The sequence below is a fragment of the Camarhynchus parvulus genome, chromosome 4, assembly GCF_901933205.1.
Source record: "Camarhynchus parvulus chromosome 4, STF_HiC, whole genome shotgun sequence".
NCBI classification, from domain to species: Eukaryota; Metazoa; Chordata; class Aves; order Passeriformes; family Thraupidae; genus Camarhynchus; species Camarhynchus parvulus.
Window position 1 is genome coordinate 37,779,484 of NC_044574.1, and position 14,666 is coordinate 37,794,149.

General features: G+C 37.8%; 1 protein-coding gene across 14 annotated transcripts in view; it reads left to right on the forward strand.

Annotated features, from left to right (window-relative positions):
- The window catches only part of NEK1 (NIMA related kinase 1), a 45,690-nt gene extending 39,466 nt beyond the window's left edge, over positions 1–6,224 (forward strand). For all 14 annotated transcript variants that reach the window (XM_030947321.1, XM_030947323.1, XM_030947320.1 and 11 more), the window contains 3 exons: positions 765–898; positions 1,178–1,310; positions 3,283–6,224. In XM_030947321.1, coding sequence (XP_030803181.1) covers positions 765–898; positions 1,178–1,310; positions 3,283–3,296 — 281 coding nt within the window. In that variant the 3' untranslated portion in view covers positions 3,297–6,224. The remainder of the gene's footprint in view (positions 1–764; positions 899–1,177; positions 1,311–3,282) is intronic.
- The last annotated feature ends 8,442 nt before the right edge of the window (positions 6,225–14,666 follow it).

Sequence of the window (14,666 nt, forward strand, 5' to 3'; positions counted from 1 at the left end):
GAAAGTATTTTTTCCTGCATTTTACAATGGAATTTTACATAGGGATTCTGTCTTGTATTTTTCAAAACATCCTTTTTGTTAGATTTACCTCATGTTTTACCATTTCAAACCTATTTTCAAGGTTTCTGAAGCCTATAAGCAAAATTTTCTTGATTTCTCTCCTGTATCTTATTGCACCACTTGGCATGCTTAATTTGCTACACAAAGGAGATGCACTTATAAAAGAACAAGGAACTCTGTAGCTAAATTAGTACTGGGTTTTTTAGACTTGCTCCATGGAACAAGATGCATCTCAGGGCAGAAAGCAATGGATGGGTAACATACATGTCCTCATTTTTTGCTAGAAGACAGCTGCTTCATGAAGGAACTCCTTTCCCTTGTGTGGGACAGCTGCCAACCCTTCATGAGTTTCACCTCAGAAATTTATAGAGTGGTGGTATGGAACTTGACCTACTTTGCGAACTAAAATTCTGCTTTAAGACCATACCATGTTTTCCTTCAGGCTGAATACCCCTATGGCTAATTGTCAGAGTGGGGATCTCGTGGGGATAGCTGGATGCTTCCCATTTGGGATTCAGGATTTTTTTTCAAGAAAGAGACTATTCCTATTTTCATGCACATTGTCAGAACATCTGCCAACATCATCCAGTGCTCCTGAGCTTACCTGTTTTGTTGCTTTTAAAGGGTATTTGTTTTAGAGATTTAGAAACAACATTAAGAATGTAAAACTGAGGGGGTTTTACTGTTGTTTTCTTTCTTTCTAGATAATAGTGATGGAGAGATTGCCAGTGAATGTGAAGAATGTGATAGTATCTTCAGCCATTTAGAAGAGTTGAGATATAACCTGGAGCAGGAAATAGGCTTTGATAAATTAATTGAAGTTTATGAGAAAATAAAGGTTTGTGGAATAAGCTCAAGTGGAAATATTTGAAGAAACAAGCACCTAGGACTGTTTGCTGTGCCAGTTAACTAATTACTTTGTGTAACTAGAGTAAAAGGTTTTTTCTGTAGTCTTTTAATCTGTTTTGGCACACTAAAGTATTATCAGAGAAAATACCTGGCCAGTGGAGTAAAGAGAAAATCTTCTGGTTTAACCATTAATTGCATTTAATAGATTTGAACTACTTAATTTTATACCGATTTTCATTTTGGCAACATGGTTTGTTCTTTCCACTAGGCTATACTTGAAGATGAAGATGAAAATATTGATGTTTGTTCAACTGTAGTTCAGACAGTTCTTGGAAATGAACACAAACACCTGTATGCCAAAATACTTCATCTGGTAATGGCAGATGGAGCGTACCAAGAAGGTAATCCATGTATCCTGGCAATTATGGCTTGTCTTATGTTCTTCCTTGGTCACCACAATATAGATTCTAATATACTTTTAAAACATCATAGTATCACAGAGTTTAGAAAATGTCTGTGCTTTGGTATGTTGATTGACTAAATTAATTAAAATTTTCGACAAAGGGTATTTTTATTCCTGCAACAAAATGTGGCAAACTTTGCTGACCACTCTGATTTAACAGAATTTGCGTGTGCAGTCAACTGTAACAATAATTGGCCTACAAAAGGTACAATATAGTTATTTAATTTCTGTAAAACAGTTTCACAGATGGGGAAAGGAAATCCAGCACAAAACTTGCAGAATCAAAACCAATTTTATCTTAAGAAATAATGTACTTTTAGCTAAAATAGTATTATGCTTTCTATAATGTTACTTCTAATAGGTTGCACCATCACTCCTTTTCTGAAAATTTCCTGGATCTCTTTATCCTATAATTAGCATTTTTCAGAAGACCTTGATGTGTATGTACCATCCATCTTACTTGGTGTCTCAGTAATACATGAAAATAATATATTTTGCCCTGGAGCCCTGCCCAGCTTAGCAGAGGTTACAAGGCAGATAGATGGTGCTCTGTCTTTCAGAGTCACGCTTATGAAAAACCACGCAGACCACCAGCAGCAATGGAATGGTTTTGGGTTTTTTTTTCATTTAATCTCTCATGTCAATAATTTAGCTGCAGTTATGTATTTTTAGATTTCTAGTGGTGAAAGTCTTCACTGGAGAGGAGAAAAAGAAGAAATCTAAAATTTTAATTAGTTTTACAGTATTCAGAAGCATCATGTATTGGTTTTAGAAGTATGTGCAATGATCACTATTTAATGCATTTCAATTTTCAAAAAAATATTCTAATGCTTGTTAACCATAAGTACTTTCTGCATCTTTTAAATTCTTTTACAAATGTGTTGCATTGGTAGTGCAAGGTCAAGTAGGGGTACAGCTTTTTATGAGTTTTATATGTGAATACTTGGGGGGGTGTCTTAAAACTAGTTAGAAAAGCATGATCATTTTTTCTGAATTCTAATCCAAATTACGTTTTCCCAATTTTTTTTCTACTGATCTAGAACTGCTAGGTAAGAACAATCATTTCCATGTTGTTTTCATGCTGTGTTAGACAACTGTGACAGAAAAATGTCTGAAAAATCTTTTTGAGCCACAATTTCTTGATTTAGTGGCAGATTTGGAAAGATGCACTGCAGTAGTCCATTTTTCAAGTGTCCAAAAGACTGGCAATGTAAAATAAGAAAATGGTTACTATAGTGTCACCATTTTCTTTTGCTTGCTACTCTGCTTTAAGGATAGTTTAAAACTAGTACTAAGAGACTTAAATGAAAATTTGCTGAAATGTTGGCATATAAATTATAAGCTGTTGTCTGAATGAATCCTATTAAAAAGAGCTGACTTTCATCTGGCAAAATGCTGATTAACAAGTGGCTATTTTTATTAGATTCGGTTCTAATTCTGTATTTTACAAATCTGTGGTAGCATCCAAAAATGATAAGAAAAAGTAATTCTATACATTTCAGACACTTGAATTAAAGTCCTATGCTAATAGGGGTGAATAGAGGACAAGTGACAGACAGAAGGATCTTCATGAGCTTCTGTCTCAAAAGTCTTATACTCTTCAAATAAGAAATGTTGGGAGAAAATCTCTGTTCCTCTTTCCTAAGAGGATTGTTGTAACTGAAGCAGGCCACTTGAGGTGCAACTATCTTAAATTCACTAATCCAAGATGACACAATGTTCAATATTTGTGTGTAGAGCTTTAAGGCAGCTTTGGTCATGGTCACCTTATTGGTGACAGACTTAGTGTATTCTTGTGTTATTGCTTACTGAGTTGTGGTTTCTAGATTGTTTTGTAACCCTAGCTTCACTTGTGTCTGCGTGTGTCTCTCCTTTTCACACTGTCTCTCCCCCTCTTCTGCTTTGTACAGGTAATGATGAATAAACCTGACTCAGGAAATTCTTAGTGCTTACTACACACCGGTGTCCGAAGTCCTCACAGCTGAACCGCAAATCGTAGTGGAGAATGTGACATGGGGCAGGAGAGGCAAGACTTCAAAAAAGAATGTTGATTGTATGAAAAAGAGAAAAAACATGCCTTTTAAACTGAGATACCTTTAGAGTTCTCTTATGTGGATTTGCATACGTGTTCCTTAAATATTAGGTGCCCAAAATTTTAAAAACCCACACCAACATACCAACAATTGCAACAAAAAATCAACAAAACCCAAAAACCTCAACAAACCAAACAAAAACCCCCCAAACCTGTAACCTCTCAAATTTCAAAAGAAACAGAGAAAGAAATACCTGTATATATTCTGATACAAAACTGAGACCTATAATTAAAACAGAATTTCTGCCATATGAACAGATAGCTGTTATGGTTGAACAGTTAGAAGCATTACTGTGTTGTGGAAGTACTTACATCTAGCTATTCACTTACATACTTCAAGTAGCTTTTCCTTGCACCTACACAAAGAAATTGCTTTGTTTTTATTGACCCTCATGGTTTTTAATAGTATGTTAATCTAGTGGTCCAGTTCGAGTATTTCACTTTTATTGTATTTTGAAGCTGAAGACTTCTGACACATCTGAAATATCTTGATGGTGTTTCTTAATTAGGGCAAACTGGTACGTAAGTCATCATTGAAATGTCTGAGGGTGGGTTGGGATTGTAAAATCCATTTGGACCTAGAATATTTTCCAAAATTTTTCTTCTTATTTTTCATCTTCTTCCCCTTTCCTATCCCCTTCCCAAAAATCCCAGTTGTTTACCCCTCTTAAATTTTGTAATCTGGTCAATGATGATGTACTACACTCTTGAACTGAAAAGGGGAAGGGATTTGCAGTTTGGTTTTGAAGTCTGAGTGTTCTAGTCATTGCTCCAGGGGAAATGAAACACTGCAGCCACAAGTGCTGTGTAATACTTCACATCTTCTGGCTCCTGTATTGTACAGCTTGGTTTCCACCACCCTACAAGCAAAACCGGGTTTCTTCTGACACACATTTCCTCGTTCCTTGTGTCGAAGCAGTGCTATACAGGGCAGACATTAGGGATTCTGTTGTTTTCCAGTCATCATCTCTCTGTCAGCTTTACTGGTTTATCCATTCCAGTAAGTCTCTTGTTATGAATTTGATGAACTGTCAAACTTCCAAGTGCCATGTTGAAGAAAAATAGGTTTGGTTTCTTTTTTTTTCAGCTACAACCAGTCTCAATCTAAAACTGTCAAAACTTGCTTTTCCACAAAGTAAAAACAAGTACATATATATATATTTATTATTTAAACTGTCAAAATATGTATATGTTTTTTGTATAATTGCTTTATGGTGTCATTATTAAAATTTTGCCCACTGAAAAGGGTTAAATTTTTTTAGATACCAAACTTACTCTAGTTCAGCAGTATCGTGGGAATCTGCGGTAAGAGTAAAATTATTAATAATAAGAATAAAAAATTGCCTTTAATAGATTATTCTTTATATCCTTATTTCTTTGATAAACACCTCTTACTTCATCTGATGAGAAACTATGATCAGTTAGTTCTTGGAAACAGTGTTGGTTCTGGGCTATGCTGCTTCTTTTCTCATTCCCTTCTTAATTTCCTTTTTCTTAACTTCCCACAGGAAACTTTTTACCAGGTTTCTCATCCATTTCACTTTCCACTGCTGCATAATCTATTTAGAGAGATGATCTTCATGAGCTATGTCACTCATGACTTGTAGCAAATACACCCTAAAGACTCTGAATTTTTCAAATCATTTTTGCCCACCTTTTGGAGGAAGGGAGGACTCAAAACATTTAGATTTAAGATAATATCAAATACCTGTATGGAAACAACAAAATGCACAACTGGTATATTCTGTCCTCTAGGGTTTTGAATCCTCTTAAGGTGATAGTCTTACTGAAGTTAAGGATTGGGCCGTGTTCACTTCTTTTAAATTGAAATCGTGTCATTATTGACAGTCTTCATTTCTAATGCAATGTACTGGCTTCCTTCTGGTGAGAAACATGGCATAATCAACAGACTGCAAGATTTACAAACAGAGCTTTTTACCAATTAATAATTTGAAAAATACATGTAGATTGTAGACAGCTTTTTAAGAATAATCTTTAAACCTGCCACTCAAGACTGAATATCCTTGAAATCCCTCAAAAGCTAACTTAAAACTGACACAGTAAATAAATTTGTCTGCAAAACAAATACTTTCCTCTGAAATGTTAAATCCATATTTAATGTATTCTATAATGGCATCAAGGACAGTGTGGCTGCAAGATAATTAATTGGTCTATATGCAATTTATTGAAATTAGTTGAGCATTTGGCTTGTGTGCATATGACATTTACTTTGAAGAATTTTCTGTTGTAGTTCTAGTAGCAAATTGAGATATGGAATGGTATTTTTCACACAAAACATATTCAGTGAACTAAATAACACTGATGTCTCTGTCTTTAGACTTGCTTCTTGACCCTTGAAGCCAACTCTAAGTTCAGTTGAGGAAAGTTTTTAAAAAGCCAAAACCCCCAAACAAGGAAAAATCCATCAGCAGAAAGGAGTAAGACCCCCAGCAGTGAGCTGGTTTGAGCTGAACAGGTACAATACTATACTGGGAGCACTGATGCCTAAAACCTTCTTTGAAGAACATAGCCTAAAAAGGCTTTTGTTCTTCAATTTGCTGAACTCTGATGAGTGCACATTTGAAGTTACTACAAAAAGAAACTTCAGAAAAATGTGTTATCTGGTTGGGCAACATGAACCAAAGCAGAGCACAGGTTTTTCTGTGGTCTGGTAGGTGAATGGCTGATTTAAATCAAGTTCCAATCTACCACCTTCCTCACAAGGCTCTTCGTGCTCTTGAGAAATCTGCATTATTTATTAGTAACTCCTACTTCAGCTTTTACTGCTTCTGTGTCCCTCTTGCTCTCATGTGAGCATCAATGCTGTATGTTTACTCAAACACTCGCTGTTCTGAAGTTTCAAAACTTTGCCCCTGTAGGAAGGCAGGGCTGCGGGTGTTGTGCCGGCCCTGGAGCCGCCAGGTGGCAGCGCTCGGGCGGGCGGGCGCCACGGCCCCGTGCGGCTGGAAAGGTGCGGCCGCCTCGGGCTGGGGGTCCTGCGGGGGGAGCACGGCGAGGCTGAGGCGGGACAGGAATTCGCAATTTATTTATTTCCTTGTACAAGGCCATGTTCTGAAAATACCCACAGATGCAATTCTCTGTCTGTTTACAAATCTTTACATTCTTTTTCCTGGAGGATATCCTGGTTTGGAAGGGACCTACAAAGATCACTCCTGGCCCTGAACAATCACACCATGTGCCTGAGAGCATTGTCCAAACACTCCTTGAACTCTGGTCGCTCTGTAACTACTTCCCTGGGTAGCCTGCTCAGTGCCCAACCACCCTCTGTGGGAAGAAACTTTCCCTAATATCCAATCTAAACCTCCCCTGACAGTTTCATACCATTTCTTAGTGTCAACTTGAAAGCTAGAACTACACACAACCTTTTGGATTGCTTCCTTTTTTGAGTTGTAGTTGGCAAGATGAATAACTGGAACTTAAACATTTGTCTAGCTTTTTCATCGCCCATAGACAAGGGGTCTGATTTGATTTAAAAAGAGCAGGCTTTAACTCCTCTTCCCCTCACAAGGAAGTTGTAACTGCAATGAGGTCTCCCTTCAGTCTCGTCCAGGCTGAGCAGACCAAGTGATCTGAGCTGTTCCTCATATGACTTCCCTTCCCAGTCCTTCACCATCTTTGTAGCCCTGCTTTGGATGCTCTCTCATAGCTTTATGGCAGGGTATGTCCAGTTTCCCCAAATGACTAGATACAAATTTAAATAAAATACAACACTTTTAGCACATTTGAAATGTATATTTGAGCTCAGTATAATCTTCCCCTTTGCCAGAGGCTGGGGTAGAAGCATGCCCTGACTAAATTACTGATTTGACTTCTGTCTCCACTAAAAGCACCACATCAAAGCTCAAATAAGGCTACACTCTACATAATTTTATTAGCTGTGATAAATGAAAGACAAATACAGAAATTTAACTTTTCAATCCTTTTAAATGTTTTTCTTTTCAAATAACTGTATGCTTTCTCAAGCCTTATTCTACCATTTGTTCATTCATGAACCATGTAGACTCAAACTTAGCATGAAACAGAAATCAATGGTTACCATTCCTAAAACATTTTTTGCCATTTTTGTCATAGCAGTTAAAATGGAGCAATTTGTATAGTTTAAGTAGTAGTTTTAAAATCCATAAAGAGCTTCCTGTAAATTAAATTTGTGTGTTAATGCAATTTGCACTTCAAATGCATTTTCAAATTGATATGTTTTCCAGCTGAGCTGATGAGTTCATCAATTCAAATTGTAGCACTTAGAATGCTTGGCTTGTGCAAGAGTCTTGAAAACACTTCTTCATCAACTAAAGCCTTAATTGAGCTGCTTCCACAAAGATATATTAATTTGCACAAAGATATATTAATTTCTTGTGAGACATGTATATATACATATATGTGTGTGTGTATATATATGTGTGTGTGTGTATATGTATATGAGTTCAGCTGCTGCTCCTAAATTGCTTGTCTTGAGCATCTCTGATGTGGTGCACTCTTCCAGATTTTATTTCCAAGATGTTTTTAAACCGAGATGGGATTTAGCAAGTTCCACTCACTCTCTTTTTAACAATACAGTTTAGAGAACTCACAGAGCCAAAGACTTGGAGAGTTTTTTCACATGAGCTGCACAACACAAGCCAAAGCCATGGGCAGGTTGCAGAGTGGGAATACTCCAGCATTTGCTTAGTTTCAGGATGGCTGTGGCAGTTCTTTCCCAAGTCATCCCTGAGGTTTTCTGTATCAAGTGTGAGGCTGGGGTGTTGCGTGATTCACTTCTGCTTGGCTGATGGATGTTCCCTTAGGGACTGAAGTCAGCCAGGAAAAAATACAGTTCAGATTTAAATAGGACTGTGGCTTGAGCTGATGCAGACATGCTCTAAGGAGAAGAGAACCAATTGGGTCTTTGACATTCCCTAACTTTTGCTGTATCCTGCACACAGTCCTGACAGTAATGTCTCCCCTAGGAGAAGGGATGAAGTATGCATTTTGGCTGTGTCCTTTATGTAGAATAAAACTTCCCTAAATTCAAATTGTAGGCTAAAAGACTGTGGTTCTATCTCTCTTGAAAAATTTTAAATCTCAAGCAATACTTCAGGGATGCCATACTTTCCTCCTATTGGCTTCCCCATCAGCAGTCAAATGTTCTTATTGTTGTTTGCTTTATTGCTGGTACAATTATTCTGAATGCTATGAGAGAAGTTTTGTAAAACTTAAGGTATGTAGCCTTTTTCTGAAGGGATTGATTTGATGTGGATAGAGAAAGGACAGAAAACCTGAGGTGAATTAATGATGAGACACAACTCTGTCTATTGTGGAGCTCTACTGACTTGAGCCCTGCTTAAAACTGCTTTTTGTAAACTGCTGTAGCTGTTATATTTCCTCTAAATTCTGTTTCTTCCTTTGTAAGGAAGTGTTTAAGAAAAGACCAGACATGACAGTTACTGCCATGGCCTAGCTGACATGGTGATATTCAAAGGTTGGAGTCTATGATCTCAAGAGGTCTTCTCCAACCTCATTTATTCTGGGAATCTGTAACAATTCTTGATAAAGATGTCTGAAAGATAGAAATAAAATGCAGTAATCTGCCAGAATTATAGCGCATCAAATTGAGCCTTTCCCCTGACATTAATTTTGATAACTTAGATAGCCATTTGGAGTATTTCAATCCTCTTCTCTAAACATTGTAAGAGGAACCTAAAAGATTAAGTCTATGACAGCCGAGCTTCTCAAAAGAGTATATTTGGACATAACATTGGACATACTTTTATGTCTTTTAATTATTAGAAATATGAATGTACTTTTTTTTTATACTCAGTAGTTTAAAGCCTTATTTAGTAGACCTGTATTTATTGTTACATAAATGAGAATTATTTCAATGGCACTAAAATATCCCTGATGTGATTTTTAGCTTAGTAATACAGCATTTTTTTCCAGCTGTGGAAAAGCCTGACTGCACTAACCTCTGTATCCAGTTCCACTGTGGCCTTTAGTATATTAGTTAATGATCACAGTGCCCTGAGTAACCTAACTCACTGTATTCACTTAATACTGCTTTGTCACCTTTCCTCAGATGATCACTCTTGCTTTCTTTGCATTGGACAATCCTCTTTGTCCAGAAACTTCAGCAAATTCTGACTGCACAGACCATGAGGTCAAACATTGCCAGGTGGGAAAGGAAGCACAGTCCTGGCCCACAACCTTTGTTAACCAAGCAGTGATACTGTAGTAACTCTTTTGCTCAAATCCATAAAGGGCAGACTTTCCACCACAACTCCCAGTATCTCGCTGTACATAACAATAGTGGAGCGTGGATCAGCGCTGTCATAAGGCCTCCTTCCTCCCAGTAAAATTAAAGAAAGCTTGAGTCAGATCCCATTGTGATTTGTTAAGCTTCTCCTGTTCAGCATAGTCTGTTCTTTCCCTCTGCTGATGATTATCAGGACCAGCAGAAGGAAATGTTCGCCCACCCTCATAGCTGGGCACGAAGCAGAGCGTCATTGATGAAACTGCTGAGAAGATGGGTGTGAGCCAAGGCACCAGACTCTGAGCTGCACTTGGTGAGGATATGAACACATCTTCCATTCTGCTCATTCTGCCACAGTGAACACAATCTCCATCAGAAGGATGGGATATAACAGATGGAGCTGTAACTTAAACCACTTTGTAACAGTTCCTAAAGCTCATCTGTCAAGGACGGTGCCAGACTGCTTGTGCAGTGTTAGTAAGAGAAATTTATGTATGAAAATACAATGTGAAATAGGCCTGCTGAGGAGCAAAAGCTGTGTAGCCTATAGTGTTTATCTTGCATTAATCAAGTTGTAATGTATTTACTTAGCACTATTTTTGTTTTCATTTGCTGGCAAAATCCCCACAGATGTTTTATTCTACCTTACAGCAGTTAAAAAGGTGAGAAATGTATAACTGAAATAATTTACTAATTGTGTAATTTCCTGGCTTATCACACAATAAACCATGGGGGTCTGTTAGAGGATCACACTAATGCAAAGTATGACACAGGTCATATCACTTCCTACAGTCACTAGCTTTAATAAAGCTATCTATGACACTTCAACACAGGTATTTTCAGCTGAAATTCAGAAGACTGGCAAGTCTGTAAGATGTGGGGTGTCCCCTATCCCTCCATTCTGCATTTCTGTCTTAGTGGTATCTGAAGAGTATGCTGCTCACAGCTACGCTGATGGTCATGGAAATTGCAGGTACCTCATTTCTGGAAATCTTGATGCTTTTGCAGCCTTAGGGAACTGTATTTTCTTGCCATAGGATAACAGAGAGTTCAGAAGCCTTTGTGATCATTGGCCAGAAGACTGTAGAATAATAGAATGAACTGGGGAAAAAAATGCACTAAAAGCATCTGGGAGTTCTTGTGCATACTAGACAATATATTCTATACTAATTTTCTATGGCTAAGTTTACTGTTACTGAGGCCTAGAAGTAGCCAAATAAAACAGCAGGGAGGCCTTTTCTATGTTTCTTGCCTCCACTTCTCACTAACATTTTTACATTTGCTCACTCCCTCTTCCAATGGAAGCAGGGGGGAAAGTGCCGAGTACAGCACTAATGACAAAGAAAATTACTGAAGGAATCAGCATGGAGGCCATGCTTCAACCACCCTCCCTCCTTTGCCCAGGAGAATTTCAGTGACCTCTTGACACCACCCATGTGAAACTTTAAATTGACAAGGGTATTTGCCAAGTAAATACAAAAAATGGCATTAAAATAGTATCGTTTCTGACTTAGTCCCCCTAAAGTCAATGTAAGTGAGTTAAGGTTCCCAGAGCAGCTATAACACATTAACCTCAATCTTGATGGCTGGGTATGTGAATGTGTATCAAGACTGATTAAAAAACACTTCCAGGCACTCACTAACAGTCACTGGGGAAACTGAAAATAACAATGACAAAAATTAAGTTACAACTTATTTCTGGATTGTGCTGGTATATTGGTTAAAACGAATACGTTTCATGTTATGCAACACTACCTAGAGTCAAAACATTAATTCGTCTTCTCAAAACAAAGGGGAAGGCATTTCATGTTCATTATAAGCTGATTGGTTATTCTGCCATGTTTTTGCTGGGGTAAGCTACTCAAGAATGATTGTTGTGACTCTTGGAAAATATTCTGGCTTTATTGTAAGCCAGTTGCCACTTTTTCCTCTGAAATCTGAAAGAAAGACACATGAGAGTATGTTGTACCTCAAGTGTCTCCATACCATACTCCCCCACACCCAGAGAATACATTTGCTGCCCAGTAACACAGTGAAGTAGGATTAATAGTAGGATTAATTCTACTCCAGGAGACAGGTTGCTAAACTGGAGATCCGTAGTTTAGTACTTGGAATTGTTCCTTTGCTTCCTCCCCAGCATATTTTTTAATTGAGCCTGTAGAGATAAACACACCTGTGCCAGTCCCTGTCTTGTTTGCCTTACCTTCTCTTATCTTTCCAGTCTTTTTTGCCACAAGTTGCCAAGTCTTCCATGTATGAGGTAACTGTGCCTTCATGTTCCCCATGCCTGTCATATAGAAGAGGATCAGCACAATAAATCCCATAAATAAGAATGCTTCCAGAAGACAATACTAGAAAAAATGCTCACCAATGTGAATTAGTATGCAGCAAAAGACCTAGTACATGCCATTTGCTGACAGTTCTTTAGAGCACAGCTGCCTTAGCTATATGTAAGGACTATGACGTGGATTAAAAGTACATCTGTTTTTTAGCACAGGTATGACCTTAGAGAAGAATTGTGGTAGAACTGCATTAGCAGTTTGCAGGTTTTTGGCACACTTACCCATTGTCAGTGCCCCAGTCCATCCACACACAGAGTTGCTGTTTGCATTTTCTGGGACATATGGGAAAACATTACTTGAAAATGAATTTGACTATAGTTCATATAAAGTGTCTTTTTAAGAGGTATTTGAGGGCTGATTCTTAGCTGGGGGATGGAATCCAGCTGCCTGTTTTCTTTGGCCCCAAGAGCCAGTTTCATGTGATTTACATTTTCAAAGCTGACTTCACAATGAAAGAGCTTGAGGCTTGGTTTTGAGGCATGATGTGGGTTTTTTTGGGATTGGGGTTTCTTTTGGTGGTGGGGGCATGCTAGTGAGTAAATATTTTACAGCCCACATTCCTAGTTCTACAAAATCAGTGACTCCAGGCTCTGGGACAATATAAGTAAGCACAAAGACTGGAATTTATTGCTAGTAATGATCTATGAGATAAGATTTTTCAGCTAAGCCAGTGCAGAGTTCTCTTGCCAGATGTGTGGGAGTGAAAGTGACACAAATCTTAAAAAAAAAAAAGATAAATCTTTGGCAATCCCAGAGTGATTATATAGCCTTGTAGCGCTAGCAGCCTCAGAGAATTCATTTTGTGTCTCAATGTCCTTATTGACTTAGAAGCCAAGTCTCAAGCTTTATGAAATGAATCCAAAGTAGTGCCATGAATACTCTATAAATTTATCTCACTTCCTTAATCTTATTTTGAACAAAGATAGTTTTGGGGTCCTTTTTCCTACATTTCTCTGTTTATAAAGAATTATGGTAGCAGAATGATAGTGATTCTGCAAAAAAATCACTAGGGAATTTGTCCCATTATTCCCTTACTTTCATCCCAATGTAATTAAAAACTTTCCTTCATAGTCAAGCTACCTCATAAATCCTTGGTTTTTGCTTCCAAGATATCATGGACAAAAGCATGGTACATGGCTGGTACACAGATCACATCCAAACCTTTGCCTCCATGCTTTCACAAGTGTACCAGGAAATGCAGAGAACCAAAGCTGTAAAGGAGCTTTGAACCTTTCAGACAACCAAGAGGCCTAATTTGTGCTAATGGGCTGCAACTTGGAGCTGAGGGTACATTCCAAAAAGGGACACTAAAGTTAAAGAAAATGCTTTTCCTTGGTATAAGGATACTGCTTTGACTAGTTTGGAATTAAAATGGTTGTGCACTTTAAATGCTGTAACATATTTAAATTTTTTATATCCTAGTACACAAACTCTTACACAATCTATCTCATCGCTTATGTATGACACCGCAGCAGAACTGTTCAAGTGTGGCAGAGATGTTTGAAAAGTAAACATGCTGATAATCGTACTTGCCTGTCACATAGTTCTGCCCAGCAGGCACTTTTAGTAAGAAAACGCTATTTTAGGGAAATAAATCTCTCTGAAAAAAAAAAATAGCTGTGAATGCTTTTAAGAGCTAACATGACAACTTTTTTCTTTTTTTTTTTTTTTTCTGCAAACTATCAAACAGCACTTGAAATTCTAAAATAACTTAGTTTAGAATTTAATCTTCTTGTAGATTTTGCTGTAAAAACATGTGAATTTAATGAAATTCATGAATCCATGAATCATGAATCCATGTGACATGGAAAGATACCACATATTTATCCTGGAGCATCTTGCCAGTCCCTGCTCCTAAGTCTGAGAGTGAAACAGCTACAGACTCTCCTGGGACAAAATCCAAACCAACTCTCTCTGCAGAAGAGATGCAGGTGAAGGGATTATGGTACTTTTCAACAGATTGCCTGATTTGGACAGTAGGAGGAACTGCAGGACTCATCATAAAACAACAGGAACCATACTACAGATACATTATTGCTACACATTTGTCACACTTTAGCTTTCATGACCACAAAAGCAAAAGTGGTTTTAAAGAGTTAAGCCTCTGTAAATGCACTTCCAATATCTTCTCTTGGAATAAGACACTCTGGATAAGGTGTTTCTTAAGACCTGCAGAAAGTTCTGAATTTTCATTATGTTGTCATGCAGTTACCCAAAGGAGAAATAAAATCCTCTACATCACCTTGTTGTAGAGCCTATGCTCTGAGTGGACATGAAAATTTCTCATCTAGAAAGACTGAAAAGAATGCTTCATATGCTCTAAGGATTTATTTGGTGAGAAAGTGTGAATAGATCTGGGGTTCCACCCTGTTACTGACTGGAGGCACCCCAAGTCTTTGGCCATGGATGTTTGATCTTGGAGGGTTAATTTGACTGAAGGACCCCTCTAGATAAAATAGCACAGTATTGTGAATTCTTCCCTGTATGTGAAACTCACTGACTAGCTTTGTCTTCTCACAGGACTTTAGAGAGTGAAGCTGTAGTGTATTTCTAGAAGTACAAAGTATAACAAAAGGCAGAATCTAGGAATTGTAGACCTGACATGATGGATCATCT